The sequence below is a fragment of the Astyanax mexicanus genome, chromosome 18 (assembly GCF_023375975.1).
Source record: "Astyanax mexicanus isolate ESR-SI-001 chromosome 18, AstMex3_surface, whole genome shotgun sequence".
In the NCBI taxonomy this organism is placed as follows: Eukaryota; Metazoa; Chordata; class Actinopteri; order Characiformes; family Acestrorhamphidae; genus Astyanax; species Astyanax mexicanus.
Genome location: NC_064425.1, coordinates 32,160,570 through 32,187,038, shown reverse-complemented (window position 1 = coordinate 32,187,038; position 26,469 = coordinate 32,160,570). Strand labels below are relative to the sequence as shown.

Sequence of the window (26,469 nt, the reverse complement as noted above, 5' to 3'; positions counted from 1 at the left end):
TATATATATATATATATATATATATATATATATATATATATATATATATATATACTCATTGGGCTGTAATGCAATGCTTGTAAATGTAATTCTTGCTCAAATGTATATTGTCCACCAGTGTACACATGAACTAAACTAAAACAATTATGGTTAAAATCTAAATTAATTTTAGATTTTAGCCTGAAAGATGAATAAAAAGATTAGAGGAAGAAATCCTGATTCATGATGTGATAATTCATGCATGAAAAATAAGATAATTAATTTAAGATAATTACAGAGATTTTATTTATATATGTTTTAATGTTTAACACAGATTGGCCTTTGTGAACTATGTACAAGTACCAGCTGAAATTGAAAAGAGTTACAACCTCAATGAAAAAATATTTAAAAAAAATGTGTGTGTGTGTGTGTGTGTGTGTAAATGAAGGGACGGGGTGCAAGGATAATATTCATATTTAATCCATATAAATAAAAAATAATCTACCTTCTGAACTCACTGAAAAATGCAAATATATCTTCAGGCTCTTTTAAAAAACTGAATTACAGCAGTTAAAACCTATTAATCACCCAGGCTGTAAATATCCAATGTCCTCTTACCTACTTGCTTAGTTAATTTTGTTTTTTGGCCAGGCAGTGTAAATGTCTGTCCCAGGGTGAGACAGGGCCTTTTGAATCATATTCACTAAAAAAATAAACAACATTTTTTTCATAATTATACCTGATAGCTTATTAGTTAAGCCTTTAAGAAACCTTTTCCAGTTTTTACCTAAATGTTTTATCCAGAATTAATTAACAATAAATATTATATTCTTGTCCTGTAAATTATACATACAGTATCACAAGGGGGTTGATAAGGAAAGAGAACACCACCTACTGTACCCACCCAGAGAGAAACAGCATGACCTACTGTACTGTCTCTTGGACTCTGGCTGCTGATGGAGAAGCAGCATGACCTATTGTACTCTCTCTTGGACTCTGGCTGCTGATGGAGAAACAGCAGGATCTACTGTACTCTCTCAGACTCCAGCTGCTGATGGAGAAACAGCATGACCTACTGTACACTCTTAGACTCCGGCTGCTGATTTAGAAGCAGCATGACTTACTGTACTCTCACTCAGACTCTGGCTGCTGATGGAGAAACAGCATGATCTACTGTACTTTAAGCTGCTTGAAACTCCCTAAGCCCCGCCCACCAATTAAACTTACTAAATGTTCTGCTTCGTTACTCCACATGGTGGTGATATAATAAAAATGAATAGAGTTAACCTGCAGTAAAAAATATTGCTTGTTAAATTTTATGAATCTGACACCAATAAATTCATAATTTCTGTTATTTGATTATTTAGGAGTATTTTATCTTCTTCAGTAACACAGAGTATTGTATTGTGATATATCGAGTATAACAGTATTGTGTGATATCATCACTATAATGTGTAAGATGATCTGTGATGGTCACCCCTGGTATACATTTTAAAATCCAACCTCCACCCACCAATTCAAACACACACAACACACAGTTATATTAACATAAATACACTCTCTCTTTATTCAGGCTTAAACTTCTTTCTTATGGCAATCGGTAGCAAAAAAACAAACTTAATCCAGTCCATCCGAGCCGTGTACCGAACCCTGCGGCCTGCCGTTCTGATCCGCTCGCGCTACACCGGACCCGTGCGCTGCTGCTGCCGCCTGCGGTACGCGTTGTAGATGTCGAGGAACATGCCTCTGCAGGAAATACGTGCCCCCAGTTTGGAGCAGATGAGGAAGGAGCCGGCCATTTTGCGGTGCAGGGAGTAGGACTCCTCCGGCGGAGGCGTGAGCCGGTGCCGCAGCATCACCGGCACCAGACTGTGGATCCGCCGCGTCGTGCTCTGAGTCCCGAAATCAAAATCATCCTGAGAGGCGAACGCTTCCCCCAGGATCATCACCGCCTCAACATGGGCGTCCTCAAAGGCCTAGAGAGAGAGTGAGAGAAAAAGAGAGAGAGCGAGAATTCAATATTTCAAAAATAAGATTTTTAAATATGAAGTATTTCAGTATTCAGTAGTGAGCAGGTTTAAATATCCACAGATTTATTTGGTAAGATTACAGACGGTACTGCAAAGAAACATTTTATAATGGGTTTATATTGCACCCAAAAAAGGGAGGTGAATAGTCAGTACAAAAAACACTTCTTAGCACTGTGTAGATTTACTTTATATAAGAATAAAGGAGTGAGTTGGAGAGAAGTGTGAGAAGTGAGGTGGAGTGAGTGGGAATAAGGAGGAGTGAGGTGGAGTGAGGGAGGAGTGAGGTGGAGTGAGGGTGAGAAAGCAGTGAGATGGAGTGATGTGGGCAGAAGGCTGAGGAGTAAGGAGGAATAGGATGGCTTGAGGAGGAGTGAGGTAGAGTGAAGAGGAGTAGGGGTGAGAAGAATGAGATGGAGTGATGTGGAGAGAAGGCTGAGGAGTAAGGTGGAGTGAGAGGGAGAGAAAGGTAAGGAGTGAGGTGGAGAGAAGAATTAGGAAAGGGGTGGAGTGAGATGAAGCGAGGACTGAGGTAAAGTAAGGTGGAGTGAGAAATGACTGTGAGAAGAGGGATAAGATGGAGTGAGATGGAGCGAGGACTGAGGCGAAGTGAGGTGGAGTGAAAAGTAAGATGGAGCGAGAACTGAGGTGTAGGAGAGAGATGGAGCAAGGACTGAGGCGGAGAGAGGGGGAGTGAAAAGGAGTAAGATGGGGCGAGGGCGAGGTGGAGTAAAGAGGTGTGAAGTGGAGAAAGGACTGAGGTGGAGTGAAGAGGATGCAGTTGAAGTGACATTGAGGAAGGGGAAAAGGGTGAGATGGAGTGAGGTGGAGAGAGGACAGAAGTGGAGTGAAGAGGAGTAAGATGGAGTAAGGTGGAGTGAGATGGAGAGAAAACTGAGAAAGAGTGAAGAGGAGTGAGATGGAGTGAGGTGAGATGGAGAGAGGACTGAGGTGGAGTAAAGAGGAGTGAGCTGGAGTGAAGTGAGATGGAGAGAGGACTGAGATAGAGTAAAGAGGAGTGAGATGGAGTGAAGTGAGATGGAGAGAGGACTGAGGTGGAGTAAAGAGGAGTGAGATGGAGTGAAGTGAGATGGAGTAAAGTGAGATGGAGAGAGGACTGAGATAGAGTGAAGAGGAGTGAGATGGAGTGAAGTGAGATGGAGTGAGGACTAAGGTGGAGTAAAAAGGAGTGAGATGGAGCAAGAATTGAGATAGATGGAAGAGGAGTGAGATGGAGTGAAGTGAGATGGAGTTAGATGGAGAAAAGGGTGAGGTGGAGAGAGATGAAGAAGAAATGAACGGACCTTGGTTTCGAAGCCGGTGAGGAACTTCAGGTCTTTGGATTTCTGCAGAACCGTGGCTCGATCCCCGATGGAGGCGGCGTGCACCACCTAGTGGAGAATATTCCAGTTACAGCAAAAAGCTAACCTCTTTCCAACAGATATGAACTTCAATATAAAACATTTTTTTTAAAGATTTGAAACACGATTACCTTTTTTTTAATTAGAAATGCAGATTTATGCAGAACTATAGCAAATTCTAAAGGGTTAATAAACATTGGAGCAGCACTGCACTGTATTCAGTGTAAATAAAGCTCCAGACTGATATCTTTATTTCTCTGTGTTACACTTCAGTCTTGTACAACTAGGGTCTGATTCTACTTAAAACACACTGCCTATCTGCAGTACCTCTATATAATCATCAGTGAAGGATTCTGGGTATTCTCGGCATGCTCCAAAGTCCAGCAGGTAGATCTGTTAAAGAAAGACAAAAACAGTTTACCATTTACTAAACATTTATTAAAACAAGGAATAATAAAAGCAGTTAATTTACCAAAACAATAGTAAAAAAAAAAGATAATAACAATCAGTGTGTGCATATACTCTTAAACTTGAATATTCTGGGATGTCTTAGCGCGTGTACATACTATTAACCAGAGTATGTCTCAGGAAGTGTATATATTCTTAAGCAGAGTATTCTGGAATGTCTCAGTGAGTGTATATATTCTTACCTGGAGTATTCTGGGATGTCTCAGTGCATGTATATACTCTTAACCGGAGTATTCTGGGATGTCTCAGTGAGTGTATATACTCTTAACCGGAGTATTCTGGGATGTCTCAGTGCATGTATATACTCTTAACTGGAGTATTCTGGGATATCTCAGTCAGTGTTCAATAATCTTCATTTGCTGATGTATGATCATATTGCAGCTGTGTTAAAAAAGCTGTGGGGTGAAGTTCTGGTTTTATGTGGTGAGATGCTCCGTCCCTAGACACACCTTTTTCTCCTCAGCGTTGTAGAAGAAGTTGGACCAGTTGGGGTCGGTCTGCATGAAGCGAAACTCAAAGAGCTCCCTGAGACACAGCTGCAGGATCCTGAAGCAGATCTGCAGAAACAGAATTACAAGCTGCAGTCATATACAATCAAATTCACAACATGTGCCTTATAGACAGCGGGAGGTATACAGCTAAAAATTAAGGGACCAGAAAATTAGCAGAAAATGAGAAATGGCTGATATAACAAAAAATATCCAGAGCTTTTAGATCTCAAATAATGCAAAGACATCAAGTTCATATTCCTAAAGTTTTAAGAGTTCAGAAATCAATATTTGGTGGAATAACCCTGGTTTTTAATCACAGTTTTCATGCATCTTGGTATGTTCTCCTCCACCAGTCTTACACACTGCTTTTGGATAACTTTATGCCGCTCCTGGTGTAATAATTCAAGCAGTACAGCTTGGTTTGATGGCTTGTGATCATCCGTCTTCCTCTTGATTATATTCCAGAGGTTTTCAATTTGGTAAAAATCAAAGAAACTCATCATTTTAAAGTGGTCTCTAATTTTTTTCCAGAACTGTATCTAAGAGCTGTAACTAAGAATGTTGTACGACAACAAGAAAGAATGTTCATGCACTGGCTCTCCTGTTAACTTTTTATTGAGACAGTAAAGCTAGACAATATAACAATATATTTCGTAATTTGAGTTGATATGATATAATTCTGATAGGGATATGTTACAATATAAATCCACCATATGGTGGTCTAAAGTTATATAATTATATAATGATATATACAAGCTAAAGCTGCACATAAAAATCCACATTACAACTAGTCTAAACATACATTAGAGCTATGTAGTTGTTACTAGTCAGCATTACATTACAGTATAGATATTGGTAATTATAATTACTCTTATTAATAATGTAATTGAGACAAATCTGTAACTGGAGTTGTCCTAGTAAAATGTAATTACAGATAAGAGAGATTAAACTTATTTGTGTAAATCTATAACTCACGTTATTCCGGGTCTCCTGATCCAGATCCACACAGCTGTCCAGCGGGATCCCGTGCACCAGCTCCATGGTAATGACCCGGCCGGTGGTGAGATCATCGATGACCTCAGGTACTCTGAATATCGGGTCTCCCTCCACCAGAGCCCTGCAGGAGTCAGACATCAGGTCAGTACAGAACCTCCAGCCCACAGCGGACCTCAACAGACCTCATCCGTAAAGCAGGCGGTGATTGGTACAGTAACTTTAGTAGTAGTAGCTTTCTCTTATAAAGCACTCCAACTCTGGAATAACCTTCCTGAATATGTTCGGGACTCAGACACAGTCTTAATCTTTAAGTCTAGACTGAAAACTTACTTGTATCGTTTCTCTATGGGTAATTAATGATTTTCCATTTAGATAAAGCTGCAGATCCAGGGGGGGTTCATGTATGAATGGAGTTCAACTTACATAGCGCCTTTCTAGAAACCCAAGGACGCTTTACTATTTACACGTTTTACACGCAACCACATCAACCCTCATCCACACACCGATGAGAAGCGGCTGCCAATAGCGTACAGCGCACTCTCAACCGGAAACGATCATCCACCTGGAGGACTGCATCGGGCACTACAGCATTTACACCAATACATATCTGGGCACAGTCATACATACATTTACACTGACACAAACTTCAATTTTTCTGGGCAATTTAGAGTACCCAATTTACCTGATCTCCATGTTTTTGGACTGTGGGAGGAAACCCACACAGACACGGGGAGAACATGGAAACTCCATCCAGATAGGGACTTGAACCCACAACCCCAGTGCTGGGAGGCAAACGTGCTAACCACTAAGCCACTGTACCGTGCACATAGGGAATTGTGACTAAACTGATGCTGGTGCTGTTTGTGGACGGTGGAGTGGGTGGATGCTGAGGTTTCAGGGTGCCTCAGTGTCTATGTTACCTTCTGGCTCTCTTCCTTTATTTAGGCTGTTGAAAGATTTTTGTCCAATTGTAATCGGTTTATGTGTATCTTGTGTGATACTGGGTCCCAGTCCAAAAATAGCTTTGCCAATTTATTCAAAGAATCATCTGGACAAAACTGGAGAATCTTCTAAAGTTTTTGGGATGCAATTGATAATGAAAAATAAAAGGGAAAAATAAATCAAAGTTCAAAAGAGGAAAAACATCAAAGTTTTCAAATTGAAGCTCCAGAGTTCAGGCTGTGCAAGATAAATGGATAGAACCTCCCCGTCTCTTCTGGCCAATCTGGACTGTCTCCACTGTCTTTTGTCCAGTGTTTATACCATACCCATCAGACCTCAGCCCTCACAGTTCCACTAATTAAGTGTGAGACCTGAGCTTTGACGTCGACTCTCTTACATCAGCCTGTTTTAAGATTAAAAATGACTTCCTGCTTTTCCGTCTATTAAACTTGGGCAGACAGCTCTCTGGAACCCACACATATCTCCAATAGACAACAAAAACACTGATTAAACGTACAGAAACTAGACTTAGGGTTCATACACTTCTTAACCAATAAATTTCCATAATTTTTCCATGACTTTTTTTTCATGCTTTCAAGGCAATTTCATGACCGTGTGATTTTTAAAACAATGTAGACATGGACAATAAAACCAAAAATCAACTAAGACTATAATAAAAAAATGAATCTGACACAATCATTATTAATAAAATGTGTGTCTGATCCTGAGAGCTCCATTGTGTACGGCTAAATTAGTGATTTAACTCTTAGCTGACGTATTTGTTAGCTTAAATTAGCTCAAATAGATTTTCTCCATCGATAAACGGAAACACAAAGAATTGTAGACCAAACTTCCATGACTTTTCCAAAAATTTCTGGCAATTTTTATTTTTCTAAAACTTATCCAGACCTGGAAATTGCTATTTTCAAATTCCATGACTTTTACAGGTTTTTCATGACTGTACAAACCCTGTAGGCTGATTCCACGGAAAAGGCCTTAAATCACTCAAAAGAACATTAACCTGAGATCATGTTAATACTGAATCATATATTGATTATGCTGAATAAAATACTATAAATAAAATACTGATTATTAAAAATTACATAATACGGAGAAGTTTTGCTTAATAGTGTATTCTTTCACTGTTATATTCAGATCTGCTGGAGTCATTCGCCACATGTTACATATCCTCTGTTCTCCATAAATCCAGTCAGAACTAATTCCATCTTTCTGCCCTCCTCAGAGTTACTGACTGCCCACCTGTCTGGCCTGATATGGATGGATTTTCCATCCTCAGGTTCTCCTTTCACCTGTCCGGCCAGACTAATGGAAGTGTCTGAAAGTCAGGCTTCCCCATCCATCACCCACCACAGATCAGCTGCCCATCATCCAGTTTATTCTACCTGCTTTAGCTAGCTTCTGACTCTCCACTACAGATTACATCCAAGTTATATGAACTCTTTCCTATACATTTTCTAACTGCTTCCACTGCTGGTGTAGATATATACCTGAATATGTTAGACCTGTGTGGATGCATGGGTCCCCTGTGCATGTGATGGTGCATGTGATGTAGGGCGGCACGATATATCGTTTAAGCATCGTCATCGTGATGTGTGCATGCACAATAGTCACATCGCAGGACGTCTAATGTCACTTAAGGCAATTATGGAAATCTTAAAACAAGAAGTAGAGACACAGTGTTGTAATTGTAGTTTCTAAAAGTGCACAGCATTGTCTCTGGGTTTGTGTGAGTAACAGGCTGCTGCCTGAGAAGCGCAAGAGGGAGGGGGAGCGTGCTAAAAAACAAAAGGTCAAAAAATGTGCACCTCAGTCCGGCACAGTTTCGCACAGATATTTCCAGTTACAGCTGAAATCACGATTTTAAAACCCAGAAAACGCTCTTAATATTACCTTATTATCTTATTATCACCTTTTAAAAGGCCATTTAAATGCCCGATTAAAGGGCAGATTTTTGTTGTTTTGCTGTTTTCCTCAGGTTTTGAATGATCGGCTGACTTTAAAGCACTGAATCAGCTCACGGTCGGTCCGGATCTCTGATGTGAGACAGCACACAGACTTTTTAGCTGTTTTCTGGAGGGGAGGGGCGAAGAGCTTACACAGGCCTCACACAGACCTCTCTACTCTTCTACATTTGGTCAAATCTGGTGAAAAGTCCTGCATCGTTTGATATTGCAATGTATATCGTCAAAAAAAAATTGCATTGTCAATTTTTTTCCAATATCGTGCAGCCCTAATGTGATGGTGCAACAACATGATCTGTAAAAAGTGCTTCATAAATATATTTAATTGATTGGATTAAATACACGGGATAATGTGGGTGGGACAAAATATTGATGAGGTGATACATTATCGATATGTGGCGTCAAATTTGTATATATTTGTTAAAACATAGGAACTCTAAACTCCCTAAAACCCGCTCTCCAATTAGACTTATTAAAGTTACTGCTTTATTAATCCACGTGGTGGCGCTATAATCAAATGAACAGGGTAAACCTGCCGTAAAGAATATTGGTTGTTAAATTGTGTGAAACTGAAACACCAATAAATCCATAAGGAACTTTTTATCCTCTTCAGTAGCACAGATGCTGTGGAGTATCCTAGAGAATTGTACTGTGATATATTGAGTATCACACAATCACAGTATTGTGATATCATTGTTATTGTGGGCACTGTATTGTGATAATATTGCATCACTATAAATAGGTCATGTATGATTGTACCTGAAGCGTTTAGCACAGGCTGCCTCTCGTTTATAGTCACACTCCCACGCCAGCTCCCTCTGCAGCACCTCCAAACTGCTGTCAGCAAACAACCCTAAAGCATACACAGCTATTATCACTGCATGCAGCACAATATAGTAATATAACAACAACAAAATAATAATTAGGGGTGTGACGAGATCTCGTGGCACGATATCTCGCGAGATTAAACGTGACGATATTTCTCGTCAAGCCTAAACCTGTCTCGCGGGAAGAATTTTTTTTTTTTATAATAGTGAATAGTTTAGTGTGGACTTTTTAAGAGGGATCTGGCAACCCAGTAGCGATACCGCGGGTAGCTGAGGAGTGAGCTACTTTTCACTATGAAATAAATATAAATAATATAAATAATACCGAGCAGAGAGCAGCTCTCAGCAGAAGAGCAAAATTTGGGTATTTGCATAGAACAGAGGTCACTAATGGGCGGACCACGGTCCGGGTCCGGACCCAAACATTGTCCAATGCGGACCCAAACCGATAAACTACTGAGAAGGATATAATTGTATACACGCTTGCGGTCGCAGTAAATCACAAACCAATCACGTGTGGGGTAAGATCACCAAACGCTCTCTTCAGTCAATCAGATCTGTGCAGACGCGGTAAAGAAAAAATAAATAAATAAACACACCGCTCCTCACGCGGGATCGAACACGTGTTGTCATGGTCGCGGTCGTGAAAAAATGCCTTTATAAGGAGATAGGGAGCCCGAAAACGGGCGGAAAAAGGAGAACTGGACCATACTGAATTCTAATTAAATAACTTACTCCTGGCATAGAAGATGCTTCTGCTACTTTTAAGTTGTGTGTCTGGCTGCATTTTGGCTCCAGTGGAAACAATAAACAGTAACAGAGTGACAAACAAGATACAAACCATATATAAATACTGTGAGTAAATCCTACACGTGACTGTTTCATAGGCAGCTGTACTAATCCCTTAGCTCTGTACTGTATTAAAAAACATGTTCTGTCTCTGTTTGCACTTCAAGCATAGTCTTAATAACTGGTTATTGTTATGAATAGTTAAATTACAAGAGATTTAGGAGAAAAAAACATAAACCTTAGGCTTAATATGACTGGTTGTGGTTTGCACTTATTGTTTGCTCTATATAAGACCTAGAAAAGTTTTATTTTTATTTTTTAATCTTATTTTTATTTCTATTTCCTATAAAATCAATGTGTGAGAAGAAACAGTCTGTTAATTGTGCGTTATATAATTTTGTCAAATAAAACTCTAGTTTTATTATTTTTCATTTTTGACATTTTCTTTCTTTCAAAATTTCTTTGAAATTTTATTTTTAAATCTCGTCTCGTCTCGTTCTCATGAACCCAATATCGTGTCTCGTCTCGTGAGATTAGTGTCTCGTCACACCCCTAATAATAATAACAATATAATAATAATATAATAAACATTTCAGTGCAGCAGGTCAAAAGCTTTAGACTTCTCACCCTCAGGAAGCACTACGCTCAGCTTCAGTACAGACATCAGGTTATTAATATCACTTTTGATGCTCTCTGCCACTCCAGGATACTGTAACACACACACACACACACACACAGTAAAATAAATCAACGTTTAAACAAAAATGATTTAACAGCTTTGCATAGAAAAATGGAACTGTTCATTTGCTAAAAAAGGGTCCAGTACAAATTGGGGTTATAAAACCAGTTTTAAGAAATGTACAATTCCTCCACGCCAACATTAACATTTAAAATTGCACTATAAGGCGCACTGGATTATAAGACGCATTATGCAACACTAGTAAGGAATGGGGTGTCGCCATGTTTTCATTCTAATTCAGCAGGTCTTGCTGCTGGGTGTCGATACCTGTAAAGCTAAGCTAAGTGAACAAAACTGTAATTCTTAAAAAAAAAAAAAAACAGCTCTGGATGTCAATCTACACAAATCTCTTCCGTTTATTTACAGTAGGCTTAGATTTCCAGATATCCACTAAGGTGCAGCAGAATTAGCAGCTAACCGCTAGTGCTAGCCACGATTAGCAGCTGAATTTAAGTGTGCCTTATAGTGTGAGCAATATGGTAATAAACGTAGATGAAAATAGCGCCCCCACGAACCCACGGTCACACTGTACCTGGATTTTAATGGCCACCTCCCGTCCGTCATGTAGAACTCCATGGTGAACCTGCCCGATGGAGGCAGCAGCAAACGGCTTCTCCTCAAACGACGAGAGCTTCTCCCTCCAGCCAGAGCCCAAATCCTCCTCCAGAACTTTCTACACACACACACACAACCAAACAGATACACCAACCAGCCCATAATATTCACACCTCACCCGCCACACCCCAGCTCCTCCTCCAGAACTTTCTACACACACCCACAATCAAACAAATTTACCAACCAGCCCATAATATTCACACCCTTCACACCCTACCACACCCTACCACAGCCCAGCTCCTCCTCCAGAACTTTCCACACACACACACACAACCAAACAGATACACCAACCTCACCCTACCACACACCACCCACCCATATCTCACACCTCACCCTCCACATCCTAGCTCCTCCTCCAGAACTTTTTACACACACACAACCAGATACATCAGCTATTACAGTCAAACCTCACCCTCCACACCCCCCTCCACACCTCACCTCACCCTACCACACCTCACCCTTCAACCCCAGTTCCATACATAACCAAACAGATACACCAACCAGCACAGTCACACCCTACCAGACCCTCCTTATTTCACACCTACCCCTCCACGCAGCACACCTAACCCTACACAACCCACACCTAACCCTTCACATCTAACCATCCACAACTCACCCACCCACACCTTACCTCACCCTCCACATCTTACCATCCACAACTAACCCTACACACCTCTCTATCCACACCTCACCTTCCATATCTAACCTTCCACAACTCACCCACCCACACCTCAAACCCACACCTCATTTTCTTACACCCCTTCTTTAAACACCTCTGATTTTAATCCCCATTACATCACAACTGAATTATACAGTACATATCAGAGACATTTTCCTATAACTGCTTTTCAGCTCTTTTTATAACTGAACAAGAGAGTAAAGGAGGTTCAGAATTAACAGAAGAAGAGAAGTTTACGTTTAACTGCCAGGCTGGCATGAAGTCTGCACTCTGCCGAACCCTCTCGAAGATCTTCTGGAGCTGCGGATTGATGAAGCTGTTGTCTGGAAAAAAAAAAAAAAAAAACACAAACCATTAATAACATTATCACATCATCACATCAGTACATAAGCATTACCTGCTCACTGATCAGCAATAATAATAATACAGACAAAACTACCAAACAATACAATAATAAATAAAATAAAAATAAACTTTAAGGTCCTTTAAAAGATCCTTATTAAAAACAATGCTTTTATATTATTTTTGATGCTAAACATACTTCAGAGATATTAATAAACCTTGTGCTCCTTTGTTTCCAAACATAAATAAAACTCACTAACTGTATTTGGGTAGTGTTCATCCTGTATATTTGAGTAAATATGGCCTACACCAAATAGCTTAGTCACACAAAAAATAAGGCTAAGTTTACTTATATTTCTTCGTATTTTACACAAAAAGTTCAGCTTTCCTTTTGGCTCCTGGCATAATTTATTTACATGAGGGGTATTCCCCCAAATTCTCACTTAGCATCAGTGTATAGCTCTTCCCACCGCCTACCTTCCCTTGGGTATTCAGTTATATCTTATAGGATAGTTGTAGGATAGTTTTAGTTATAGGGTTGTAGGCCATAAGAGCAAGTAACCATTTTCTGTACGAAAAGGTGAATTTATACTTCTGCATAAAACCTACTTCATAGCCTAAGGGTCGCTGCGTACCCTATGCTGTAACTTGATGCGCACTTCCCTGGAAATGGCACTACAAATCGCGTCACGTGGACAGCCGCAGCTGTGATTGGTCCACCAGGTCTTGCTTTTCCGCCCACACATTCCCTCCATTGTGATTTAAACTTCAAAGAGACGCAGAGCTGCTGATATGAGCATAGACATATATACATAGACACCACAAAGCCTGCAGGCCATATTAATGTATATATGTCTATGATCAGTACAGTAAAGGCGGCGACCAGAGCTGAAGCTAACGCTATGAGTTGTAAACAGTGTTTTTTAATAAGCTTCTTGTGCATTTTAAAGTTATTAATGCCTCGTTTTAAATGTCAGGGCTCTCATAATTCTACCAATAAGGTGTGGAGCTACTTTAAGCCTGGATAACAGTGTAAAAAGCGGGGGGTAAAAATAGGGGCAAAACATGCCCCGAAATGCACGCTGTAAAGAATGCACAAAATTACTGGATCTCAGAAAACTGCAGGGGAGCAGAGGCTGGCCATTTTTTACTATACCCAAAGTCCATTTTACACCAGAGTTTTCCTTTAAGTGTGACTTAGGAATAGGAAAGACGTACTTTTTGCATGATGTACTAAGAAACATTAAGCTAACTATACCTTTATTTCTATTGGGTCCAAGCTGTTTAATTTAGGAATTAAGTGAATGCAAATTGTTACCTAAATTATTTGAGTAAAGTGAGTTTTTCTTTTCTTTTTCTTACAATGTACTAAAATAGGTGATATCAAGCAAAGTTCAAGCTCAGTTCTGAGTCCAGGATTTGAGAAATCTATTAAAAGAAGACCCAGTGATGAGGTTTCTCGGATCGTACCCTGAATACTGAGCATCTGTCCGAGCTTCAGCGCCGCCCCTCGCACCTTACACAGCGTATCCACGATCCGCTCAGCGTTTGCCTCCGACAGCAGTGGTGAGTCCAGCACAGCTCCACTATCTGAGATGAAAATGATCATTAAATCACATTAAATACAGCAAAACAGCCTAAAACTAGCTTAACACTTTTTACTCTAACGTATCTGATCCACCACAATGCAGACCACACTTACAGCTACAGATGGACATTATTACACAGTTAGAGCTGTGCTATATCTTATTGTACGCAATATATCATTACACAGTAATGATTTTTGTATTTGTAGTTTATATGTAAATATTCTGCACTTCATTATTTTGGTAGATGTTTTGTTACATTTCATTATTTTTATTTATTTTTACATTACTCATTTTATATTATTATTTTATACAAAATCTTGGTTACTGTTGTTTTAAAAATTGACAGATTTTTTTTGTTTTTGCTAAATGTTGAAAGACTAAGCATTAAGATTATTTTCTTGCAGAACTATATTCATGGACATTTTCAATGTTTTTAAATGGTCAAAAATACCCTGTAAAATGAACACTTCTGAAACATTCTCCTGGCAGAGAGCAAATACCCACTGCACAATATTATAAGTAATATTAGTAAAGAATCATCAGAGAAGAATAAATAATGTGAAAAAGAACTACAGGTGGAATCTGCTGATGAAGAACGAAGTCACTCTGTAAATTCTAGACTTAAACTGATACAGTACAGGTGGATTATGCAGGTATATTATTATATATATATAAAATGCAGCTAAATTATTATCTCTTTCTCTGCTGCTCCAGTTTAATAACAATAATCCAGACCAGACAGGTGTAATAAGTGTGGAGAGGAGGAGGGAATGCTACTTCACTGTAAGTGGGAATGTAGTTATAGAGTAGAAAACACTTTTGGGAGAGAGAACCAAAAACTAGATTATTTATTACGTCTTAAACATGTTTGTTTACAAATGCAATGAGAAAAGACTGAAATGCTGTAATATATTTTAGAGCTATAATGTGCATCCCTATTGTAAGCATATTCTAGCTGTTATTTGTGTAAATCTGGTTACTGTTTGGTAAAAGAGTTTATCAGACAGAGAGAGCGAGTGTTAGTGCATGTTAGTGGGTGTACAGTTACCTGAGCGCTTCCCATTAAAAGACTGCTTCGCTGCTTCAGCAATGGCACCCAGGCCGAGGCTCACGGCTAAACCTGTAACACAGCCAAGCACAGTTTACTATTTATTAGGCCTTTCAACGTTAGTGTTAACACACACGATTAATTTGTAAACAGGAGCGCATAAATGTTTTTTTTTACGCTAATAAATTACAACAAGTTTGACCTCAACTTCTGCCATAATCTGCCCACACAGACAACTTCAAGCTTCAACACAGACAGCACAATGACAGAGGAGACATCTCCCGGTGTGTGGTGTCCAGTTTTAATGCTCTGTTGTCAGTCTTGGTTCATACTTTCAGCTCTGACCCTGCTCCATGTTGTTTACTCACTGAACGTGGTATGTGCAGCGTTTACTGCTCTAGCCACACCAATCTGTTTACTATGCAGACATCTGCGCTGCTCATCCTATTAGAACACTTCAAATAAACAAACACATCAACTGATTTGCACCATAGAAACCAACTACAGGTGCATACACACCCTTAGTGGTACAGCACAACACACTCCAGTTCTCTGCGCTCTCACCATAGCCACACACATGCCCTTGCACTTAGCGTAAGGGTCTCTTGAAGAGACAATGTAACATTACTGAATACTGGCCGTTACAAATTAGGATCTGATACAGAAATTCTTAAAACCAAGCTGAGATTTTTACAATGAAGTAAAAAAGTTTCCTCTATCAAATTTATCATGCATTCTTTATTCCAGTGCCCCATGTTGGCTTTATCTCCCCTCAAACATACAAGTATATACTAGTATTTTATATTACACCACTAATATAAATACAGTCATATGAAAAAGTTTGGGCACCCCTATTAATCTTAATCATTTTTAGTTCTAAATATTTGGGTGTTTGCAACAGCCATTTCAGTTTGATATATCTAATAACTGATGGACACAGTACAATAAACCTCATTTCAATCCTGAAATATTACAGAAAATGTGCAATATGCCTTAAACCAATATTTGACCGGGCACCCTTATCATTTTATTGATTTAAATACTCCTAACTACTTTTTACTGACTTACTAAAGCACAAAATTGGTTTGGTAACCAAATAAAAAGCACAAGCACACCTCAGGCGTGCTTGCAGAAATGGCTTCTTTTGCATCACTCTCCCATACAGCTTCTCCTTGTGCAAAGTGCGCTGTATTGTTGACCGATGCACAGTGACACCATCTGCAGCAAGATGATGCTGCAGCTCTTTGGAGGTGGTCTGTGGATTGTCCTTGACTGTTCTCACTATTCTTCTTCTCTGCCTTTCTGATATTTTTCTTGTTCTGCCACTTCTGGGCTTAACAAGAACTGTCCCTGTGCTCTTCCATTTCCTTACTATGTTCCTCACAGTGGAAACTGACAGGTTAAATCTCTGAGACAACTTTTTGTATCCTTCCCCTGAACAACTATGTTGAACAATCTTTGTTTTTAGATAATTTGAGAGTTGTTTTGATGAGCCCATGATGACACTCTTCAGAGGAGATTCAAATAGGAGAACAACTAGCAATTGGCCACCTTAAATCCCTTTTCTCATGATTGGATACACCTGGCTATGAAGTTCAAAGCTCAATGAGGTTACCACACCAATTTTGTGCTTCAGTAAGTCAGTAAAAAGTAGTTAGGAGTATCCAAATCAATAAAATGATAAGGGTGCCCATACTTTTGCACCGGTCAAATTTTGTTTTAATGCATATTGCACATTTTCTGTTAGTACAATAAACCTCATTTCAATACTGAAATATTACTGTGTCCATCAGTTATTAGATATATCAAACTGAAATGGCTGTTGCAAACACCCAAATATTTACAACTAAAAATGATTAAGATTAATAGGGGTGCCCAAACTTTTTCATATGACTGTATAATTACATTCCTTACATTCATTATTTTATTCACATTTGAATATCCACTATACGAACTTGCATCTTAAAAGAACAGAGTGTGATTTATCGCAGTTAATCAGAGGATATTGTTGTGATTAATCTAATTCATTTTTTAATTGATTGACACCACTAATAAATATACATTTGTTTTTCTGTAAAGATATATTACAATTTAACACACATCCCTAAGCTTAATTCAACCCCGTCACAACATTCATGATATCGCACACGTAGGACAGACTGTAAATAACAGCAAATATAATTTTTATTATACATTTTTAATACGTATTAATTCCATGTTTTTACTGGAGATTGTCACACTGAACATTTCAATATTTTCTGTTATGTGAGTAAACGATGAACAAAAAAAAATTAGAATGTGCTACTTTTACTCATATTTTAATGATCAGAAGAAATATGAGGTAAATGTTTACTGGACTGTATGTAAAATCTTAATAGTAATTCATTTTGGATAACACTTGAAGGTGAAAACTGGAAAAAGATCCTAGAAACTGCTTTACAGTCAAATAGTGATACATGCCTGAGGTGGAAAATGTGTTTTGTACATGGCTTAACCAGAGGTGGAAAAAGTACTGAAAAATTGTAATTAAGTAAAAGTACCTTTACTTTGCAAAATGTCTACTCAAGTAAAAGTAAAAGTACCCATCTAAAAATCTACTCGAGTAAAAGTAAAAAAGTACTCAATTTAAAATGTACTTTAAGTAAAAGTTACAGTTACTTTTAATTATTTGATGTAAAAAAGTACAACAAATCATAAATTTAATTGTTTTAATTAACTATTATTTCACATAATAATTTTGACCTTTCAGGCAGTATTTGTTCAGACCACCCCATAAAACATTTTCAAGAACAAGTGGCATACGTTTCTATGATCCATTCTTTTTCTTTACTGTTATAAAATCATATAGGTCTTATAGTTTATAGTCATATAGATGACTATAAACTGTATTTTTACAGTTTTACACTTCATTATTATATTTTAACTTGCCATTGCTATGCTTTAACTGCTATTTAAATGTTTTTTTTTAACATTCAAGCAGATTGTTTAATGATAAAAATACTTACCACCACATGCTTTCGCAGGTTTGATGTGGATTTTTTGAAAGCTGACAGTTCTGTCCGGTGGGGCACATTTTGTATTGAATGAGGACGTTATGCCTCGTTATTCCACGCTTGAGCATCCGCGCCAATTAATATATTTTTTAATTCAGACAATTGTTTTTTCCCAGCATTTTATTTTTTACTCAGTAATTAGGAGTTTTCCAATGTAGCAAAGTAAATTACTTGTGTCAAAATGTACTTGGGTAAAAGTAAAATTACTTATTTTAAAAACTACTTCAAAAATTACAAATTACTTATAAAAGCTACTCGATTACAGTAACTTGAGTAAATGTAATTCATTACTTTCCACCTCTGGGCTTAACTAATAAAACAAAATTATCAAAAAAGATACAAAAAAAAATTTGATTTCTCAGAGAATCAGTTATTGTAACTGAAATAATCTTGACCATATTGGTTAAATTCTATTGTTAATACCTGCTAATACATGTCTGTGTTTATAAACTATTCCTTTATAAATGTGCGAGTGTGATCACATTCACCCCACCCAGTCTGAGCCACGCCTGCAGCTTATAGTGCAGAAACATTCTGTATCTGCAGTTTATTAAACTAATCACTCATTAATCATACCTGAGGAATAATATTCATCATTTGTGAGGGTGTTTCGAGCTTATATAGCTTTATTAGATGAATTAATAGCACAGCGCTGTAATAAAGTGATAGATAAGAGGATTTTGTTCAAAATGGGGAAACAGTGACAGCTAGTGGGGAGGAGAGGTACTACAGCACTGTTTGGAATTTCTCTCTTTTTTTTTTTTTTTATCACTCACCTCCGAAATTTGCAAGTCTGCTGATCTGTGTGGCCGGAACCTTCCGCTCTCGCGCTCTCTCACTCAGCTGAAACACATTATTAAAATCACTTCGTGTTTATTTATTATTATTATTAATAGTTGCACTACTTACTGCACTTACTTCCACCCTGCACAACCCTAATCTTACACACTTTAATAGATTGTAATTAGTTCAGATCAGTAAATTTGATATTCTGAATTAAATTCTCTCTGTGGGACTGTATGTGACCTTTACGCTTCTTTATTAAGCACAAATAATTGGCCAAAAATCATTCACCATATTAATACGATTTAAAAAGAGCAAACACAATTGTTTGATAATAAAAGGCTACACCTGATCATTAAAAACAAACAAAATGAAAGTTTTTGGATTATATTTTATGTCATATTATATTAAATTATGGCAGGGTATGTAAACTGTGGAGCACAGCTGTATGTACCGTATTTTTCACACTATAAGTCACGCATAAAACCCTTTAAAATCCTTTAATTCTTCCAAAAATCAGAGCATTTTATCTGGTGTATGAATTTTACCAGTCAGCGCTAGCTCTTTTGCTCTTCAGATGTGAGTATTATCTGACTGCAGCATGCTGCTAACACCAGCTAGCACTGCAAGAGCAGCATTAGCATAAGCATTAGCATTACCCGCTAACCACGCTAATTGCTAGCTCTTTCCACGTTCAGAGATAAGCATTATTGGCCTGTAGCCTGCTGCTAACCCCAGGTAGCACTGCAGTAACTGCATTAGCATTAGCATTAGCCGCTAAGCGCTAGCTCTTTCGCCTATCAGAGATAAGTATTATTGGCCTGTAGCCTACTGTTAACCCTGGCTGGCACTGCTGAAGCAGCATTAGCATTAGCTGCTAACCACACTAGGTGCTAGCTCTTTCGTCATTTAGAGGTGAGTATTTTTGGCCTGTAGCCTGCATGTTACTGTGTTAAAATAGGCTACATAGGTCGAACCGCTGGCTAATATTGCCCTGGCCTACTGGAACACTCAGGCTAGCAGTTAGCCACTAATGCTAATGCTGCAGCCTTTGAGGAAATCTGGAAATCTAAGCTTACTCTAAATTAACGGAAGTGCTTTACTCACCCAAATAAACAGTTTTCAGCAGAGAAATCTTTGTAGATTAACATTCAGTTCTCGTTTTACTTTAACATTTTTAAGAATTACAGTTTTATTTACTTAGCTTTACTTAACTTAGTTAACCAACCCCACCAGCCACCACCCCCCAGCGGCGATACATGGCAACACCCCTGTTCCTTACTAGTGTCGCAAAATGTGCGTTATAATCTGGTGCGCCTTATAGTGTGAAAAATACGGTGCTGCCGGGTGTTGTAGGTCAGAGCTCTGTAAGTAATACAGATATACTTTGTATTAAGATATGAAGGTTAGGGTTAGGGTTACCTTCTGCCGAGCAGGTCTGATGATGGTCTTCTTGGTCTCTCTGGCTTTTCTGATGTCCTCTGGTGAGAGTCGGGCCGTTACAGAGTCGTGATGGAACCTGGAGTGATAAAGAGGAGCAGAAACGTGCAGGAAGCGAGCGCTCTGTCCCGGCCAGCCGCTGCTGCCTGGTGATCCTCCACCCGGACCCGTCTGGTCTGCTACTTTCTTACCGTCTACATCGTCCATCTCCGTCGCCCACTTCACAGCCTCATCTATCTCTGCCTGCTCCCAGTCCTCAACAGAGGGGAACTCGTCCAAATTCTGTGACTGGTAGAAACAACCAGAATAGAATCTCAGATGGAGAACCGATAAACAGCATGTTTAAGTTAATTTTTACCCTTTACTCACATAAATCAGCATCACTAACTGAACAATACGAGCTATAAAGTATCTAGGATAGAAATGTTTATAGTAATGATGAGCTGAGCTGAGCTAACTACTGCATAGCCCTGCTGAGGTAAATGTATTGTGCTTTGTTTATGTGTGTCTGCTGGGATGGTAAAAAGGTTAGGTGTTCAATAAATATTTAAAGAATTTAGTTTTCAACTGCTTTCTCCTCTGAAAAGCAAGACAAAAAACATCCAGGGTAATTTGTTTATTTAGGGGTGAAAATTGGCAAAATTATCTTTATAAACCTGCAAAAAACTGTGTTCAGTATTTAGATAAATGTTTTATTTTGGGACAAAAAAAAATACGTCTGTGCATCTTTAGAAGAAATTACTATGAATTAATTGGTACTCATTTGGTATAGCCTATTTAGTGAAGTCCCACAGGGTTCTATCAAAGGATCTATAACATTGAGGTTAATTATGAGAGAACTGTAATTATGTTAATGTATAGATTATGAAGAGTTAATGTGATTTGAATCCAGAGTAGAGTGGGAATTGAACCAGATCTGCCCCCTGCAGGGCAGTGGTGTCTTTACTACTGATTCCATATTTTTCAGACTTCAGACTAGTAGTGAAAACCACAGGGCCTCTCATGATACAACATTATCATGAAGAATTTACCATGATAATGATAATTAGGCGTGGGACAAAACATTGATAACACAATATATTGTATCGTTTTCATTTGCAATACATTATTGATATGTGGCATTAAATATTTAATTTTTTTCTTATTTCTTATTTTCTTATTGAATCAAAGTATCAGTATCCTGTGACACTTAATACCACATTATAATTTTCTATGATACTTTACACCATCTGTGTTACTGAAGAAGATAAAATACACAATACTAATTAATCAAATACCAGGAATTATGGATTTACTGGTGTCAGTTACACACAATTTAAATACAAATATTCTTTACCACAGGTTTACCCTATTCATTCACTGGAGTAATGAAGCAGTACAATTAGACAACTTTAGTAAGTCTAATTGGGGGGGGTTGCTTTGGGAGTTTAGAGCACCTATAGCCCTATCTGTACAGGATTTGTTTTGCATCTAGACTGCAATTGAAAAAACAGGAGGACCAGTGAGATTTTTGGCATTCTAAATCACATGACGCGTTCATTAGCTCCTCTATTTCCAATCGCTCCTCGATCTCCTTGGAAACGTGCGCCCAAAGTGTAATTATGGTGCATAGCAGTGGACAAATAGCAATTTTATTAAACTTGAAATATAAGACGTGCATCTGAACGGGACTAAAATTACAGGAGGATGACGGAGTTTAGCAAAAAAACAGTAGGTAATTCAGTCTGTAATTTTCTTAGAGGACATCTGAGAAAAACACATACATGGTCTTTCTGGACAGGAATAAAATCACAGAGGACCCCCCCCCCCCCCCATAAAAGACAAAAAATTATACCAGGACCCCCTGAGAAACTAATCCCGTCCAGATAGGGCTTATGTTTTAACAAAAGTATCCAAATTTGACACCATATATCGATAATATATCCAAAGCGAAAAAATATATCGTGATATCAATATTTTGTTCCACCCCTACATCACCAGGCCTGCCTACCTCTCCTCCGCTCATCACGGTGCCCGCCAGCCCCTCCACCACCTCCTGAGCAGCCTTGACCCCTGCACCCAGTGTGGAGTTACAGGCCATCAGTCGCAGCTGTTCGCCCTGAGTGCTGGCGAGGGCAGCGCCCACCCGGCCGGCACCCCTCAGCACCTGCAGCACCTCCGACAGCATCACTGCTAACAAAATAACACAAAATACATCTCAAAATGCATGTAGTGAAATATGATGCATATACACTATGCCTCTATCACTACTATCACTAGTATTGTAAGCCTGTTGGGAGCATTAGCTAAAAGCACTGTATTTGGGAATGCTGGGGGAGACCAGAAGTGGACTATACTTCAAAAATGAATACTCGTTATCAAGTTTTTACTACAAACCAAGTCCAATATCCAAACATCCTCTGAAGTTAACATGAGCATGTTAAGATTAGCAGTCAGGGACACCAGCTGCAACAGATTAAAGACTCTGAGACGTTTAACAACATGAGAGCCAAGCCCATTAGAACCACTTTAAACACCTGATAAGGAGGATAAAGTGTGTGAACAGAAGGGTTTTTAGCAAAAGCAAGCAATTCATTAGGAACACTTTTTCCTGAACACCCACTCATTATCACAATTACCTCACCAGCCAATCACAGTTAATAATATTACAAACAACCTGCATTGAATCGTATAATCCAGTCTGACTGATCTACCTGACCAATCAGCTCCCGGGACTCACATCAAAGGATGTCCAATCAACTATTTCATGCTTGATATAAAAGAAAGTTTCCCACTCTTATAATTTCTATGAGACATCCATCACAGACTATATTATATAAAATCAGATTAAGACAGATTATATAAACTCATCATATACTGTGCTGGATTACTAACTCTAAACAAACACAATACATTTCCCCTAATAACACAATGTCCCTTTTTTCAATACTTATTCAATTTCAAATATACTGTACATTTACATATCCATACCCATGGAGTCAACTTAATATAGGTTTTCAAACTAATACAATAAATATATCTCAATGTAACAGTGAGTCCAGGCCATTATCACAATACTGTGCCTTTTGGCAGACATATTTATTTATTTATTTTTATCATAGTTAGAGATTTTAGATTAGACAGAAATCTTATCTTATCAGTTTCAAATACAAATTCAAACTTTAATTACTAAAATAACTAACATATCATGCCATATCACCCACCCCTTATTATCACATCAGAGTACTTTTTCTGCACTTTACACTGTTCTCATTTTCCACGATACAGCCCTGGAAAAAATAAGAGACCACTTCAGTTTCTGAATCAGTTTCAGTAATCATGTTTGAGTAAAATTAACATAGTTGTTTTATTCTATAAACTATAAACAACCATTCTTCCAAATTCCAATTAAAAATATTGTCATTTAGAGCATTTATTTGCAGAAAATGGGAAATGGCTGAAGCTTTTAGGATGAGTTTTTAGACCTCAAATAATGCAAAGAAAACAAGTTCATATTCATAAAGTTTTAAGAGTTCAGAAATCAATATTTGTTGGAATAACCCTGGTTTTAATCACAGTTTTCATGCATCTTGGCATGGTCTCCTCCTCTTACACAATGCTTTTGAAAAAAACTTTATGCCACTCCTGGTGCAAAAAAAATCAAGCAGTTTAGCTTGCTTTGATGGCTTGTGATCATCCATCTTCCTCTTGATTATATTCCAGAGGTTTCCAATTTAGTAAAGAAACTCATCATTTTAAGTGGTCTATCTAAATCTACTAAAATCAGGTTATGTATGTCCAGTATCATTCATTTTACTTCAGTTCTGGATATATGGAGATATTTGGAGTGCATTATTAGTATCATGACATTCTGGATCTTTGACTTCTGTTACAAATCTGATAAAATTCTTGATTTTTTAATATCTCAATTAGGAGTGTGCCATATCACATTGTATACAATAGTAAAATGTATTTTTATTTTGTTGCAGTAGTGTATTCTTGAAATATTTGTTTGATTCAGTGGTTTGTCATAGTCCCAAGAGTATCATTATCGCAAAAATACCATGAAATATTGTGATATTATTTTAGGGCCATATTGCCCCCCCTTATTCTTCCTATATTTTTGTTGTAAGCTTAATAAAACAAGTTTTTTTTTCATTTGTTGCCTTTGAACAGCATTATGTACATCTCTATTTTAGGGTATCATGATGAAGCAGTGGACATTAAAATAATTAGTTTGTTCTGAAGATTTTTCCAAATATTTTTTTCTCCCAAAAAGTGTAAGTAATACCATAGAGCTTTGGAGGTTACTTCATTAAAGGGCGGGGTTATCCCAAGATCACAGGGCTCCTGGACACATTTAAACAGCTTTATATTTTAATGAAAACAGCTTAAAATGTAAGCTGTATACATGTTTAAAAGGTAATTATTATGTAACGATTTGCTGCGTCATATCTTCCATGATTATAAAGATAAAGGAACGTGAGCACGGTATTACATACACAGGCCGAACCGACAGAGACAGGTTACAGATATAGATATATATAATAAAATCTAATTTTAGCAGATTTAGATCAAAACTTTATACCTGAATAAATCTAATTTAGCTCTATAATCAATACCACAGCCTGTCAGAATCAATACACTGATCATTAGATAATCAACAACAGTAAAATGACTCTAATAGACTTTAACAGAGCTGTGCTTACCGCCCTGCAGCTGTCTGATCCACACAGTGTCTGATTACTGTCTTATTAATTCTAATACAGTTTAATACAGAGCTCTCTGTGTCCTTCTGCTCCACACCGCCACAAGCCCACCGCACATGCGCACACCGGGGCGCCCCACGTCCAATCACATTCTGGCTTACTGAATTAAGGCGGGATTTAGGTAAAGACACCCATTCACAGGATAATACCGCGGTGACTGAGGCGGCGTTAACCAATAATCAGCGACACGTGATTTAGGAACTGTGTTGATGCCATTAACACCATAGCTGGTTTATAGCGAGACTGCCCACTCCCCAAATCAACCCTTTATATAAATAAATGTAAATATGCCCTGCTCACCGCTAGAGGAGGCAAAGCAAACATACTATTTACACTACATTTTAGAGCTTACATCAGCCCCAAAAATCCAGTTCGACCCATAAACTGTCATTACGAGCCCGACCATTTTTTTTTTACTAAGCTTTTTAAAACTGAACTTTTCAAAAACATGTTCGTACTGTTTGAATGAGTGGAATGTGTTCAGAATAATGTTAAATAACATTGCGACACTGAGGAAGCCCTATTATTTAAGAAAAATGTTTATTAAGAACAGATCTCTGAAAGATTAAAACATAAACAACGCTAACAATCATCCACATGCCTAAACATCAGTTAATTAGGCTACAAGAATGATGTCTGAATGACTTTCCTCTAATCGAATATAATTTAACATGGTTTAAGAATATAAAACATTTTCTAAACTAACAAACTTTTTTTATATTGAGTTTATAACCGAAGTGCAAAAACACAAAAAGCAGCAATACGGTTATGCACTGCACAATTGTTAAACAAACTCTAATATAACTAAAGAATAAAGGTTTAAGAATAATAAACACTTTCTAACCAGCCACTTTTTAAGTATATAACATACGTGCGAAAATACAGTTGATTATAACATTCTAACATATGCACCTTTTTTTAAAAACTTTTTTTGATTGTTACTGTCACCAATGACCCTGGTAATCCACCTCCTCGCCACAGGAGGTCGCACTCGCCCCAATATTAGCAGTAGCACACCTGGCCTCACCTGGTAATCAGTGTTTTCACTGTTTAAGCAGCTCTCACGGACGCCTATATGCGATATCTTGTTAGTACTTCTGACATTTGAAGTGTTTGTTTTTATCTGGTATTTTTGTTCTGTGACCCTTTTTCTGCCTAGACCTCGATTTTTTTTTTAATTAACCCTTTTCTGCCTTGTTCACTTGGATCTTTGTGTGTTTGTACAATAAACCTGCTTTTGGATTCACAACACTGGTCTTGTGTGACATATACTGTTCTCAAGTGACACACGCACCTCAGCGAGTTCACACGCTCACACGCCACACATGGTATTTCTCACGCTTGCCAATCCATCGGTTATATATTTTAATGTACTCTTGTTGAGCCTATCAAAATATAGATCGCTCTGTTGTTAGGCAGACCTAGTCAAAGAGGGTGGAGTTTCAGCCAGAGTGTCAGGCGCGAAGAACTGTCCGATTCGAAAGTTCTGAAACACACGTTGGTGAACAACGGCAAAAAAAATGGAAGAAGTATCAGACCACTGCAAATCTACCAAGACCCGGCCGTCCCTC

The 26,469-nt window shown here is 38.1% G+C and overlaps 1 protein-coding gene across 4 annotated transcripts; it reads right to left on the bottom strand.

Annotated features, from left to right (window-relative positions):
- Window positions 1–1,517: 1,517 nt before the first annotated feature.
- Window positions 1,518–24,971, bottom strand: coq8b (coenzyme Q8B). Of its 4 annotated transcripts, none has more exons than XM_049467512.1 (16): window positions 24,839–24,971; window positions 23,354–23,419; window positions 22,141–22,322; window positions 20,133–20,438; window positions 18,704–18,770; window positions 14,875–14,946; window positions 13,708–13,827; window positions 12,133–12,218; window positions 11,134–11,274; window positions 10,490–10,571; window positions 9,006–9,099; window positions 5,302–5,443; window positions 4,285–4,392; window positions 3,695–3,760; window positions 3,311–3,397; window positions 1,518–1,955 (listed from the first exon to the last, which is right to left on the bottom strand). In XM_049467512.1, exons 3-16 carry the CDS (start codon window positions 22,315–22,317, stop codon window positions 1,659–1,661), a joined length of 1,845 nt encoding a protein of 614 aa, XP_049323469.1. In that variant the 5' UTR covers window positions 22,318–22,322; window positions 23,354–23,419; window positions 24,839–24,971; the 3' UTR covers window positions 1,518–1,658. The 4 variants fall into 4 exon arrangements, with proteins under 4 accessions (XP_049323469.1, XP_049323470.1, XP_007234587.3 ...); XM_049467513.1 differs by having other exon boundaries at window positions 22,141–22,319; XM_007234525.4 differs by lacking the exon at window positions 23,354–23,419.
- Between the last annotated feature and the right edge of the window lie 1,498 nt (window positions 24,972–26,469).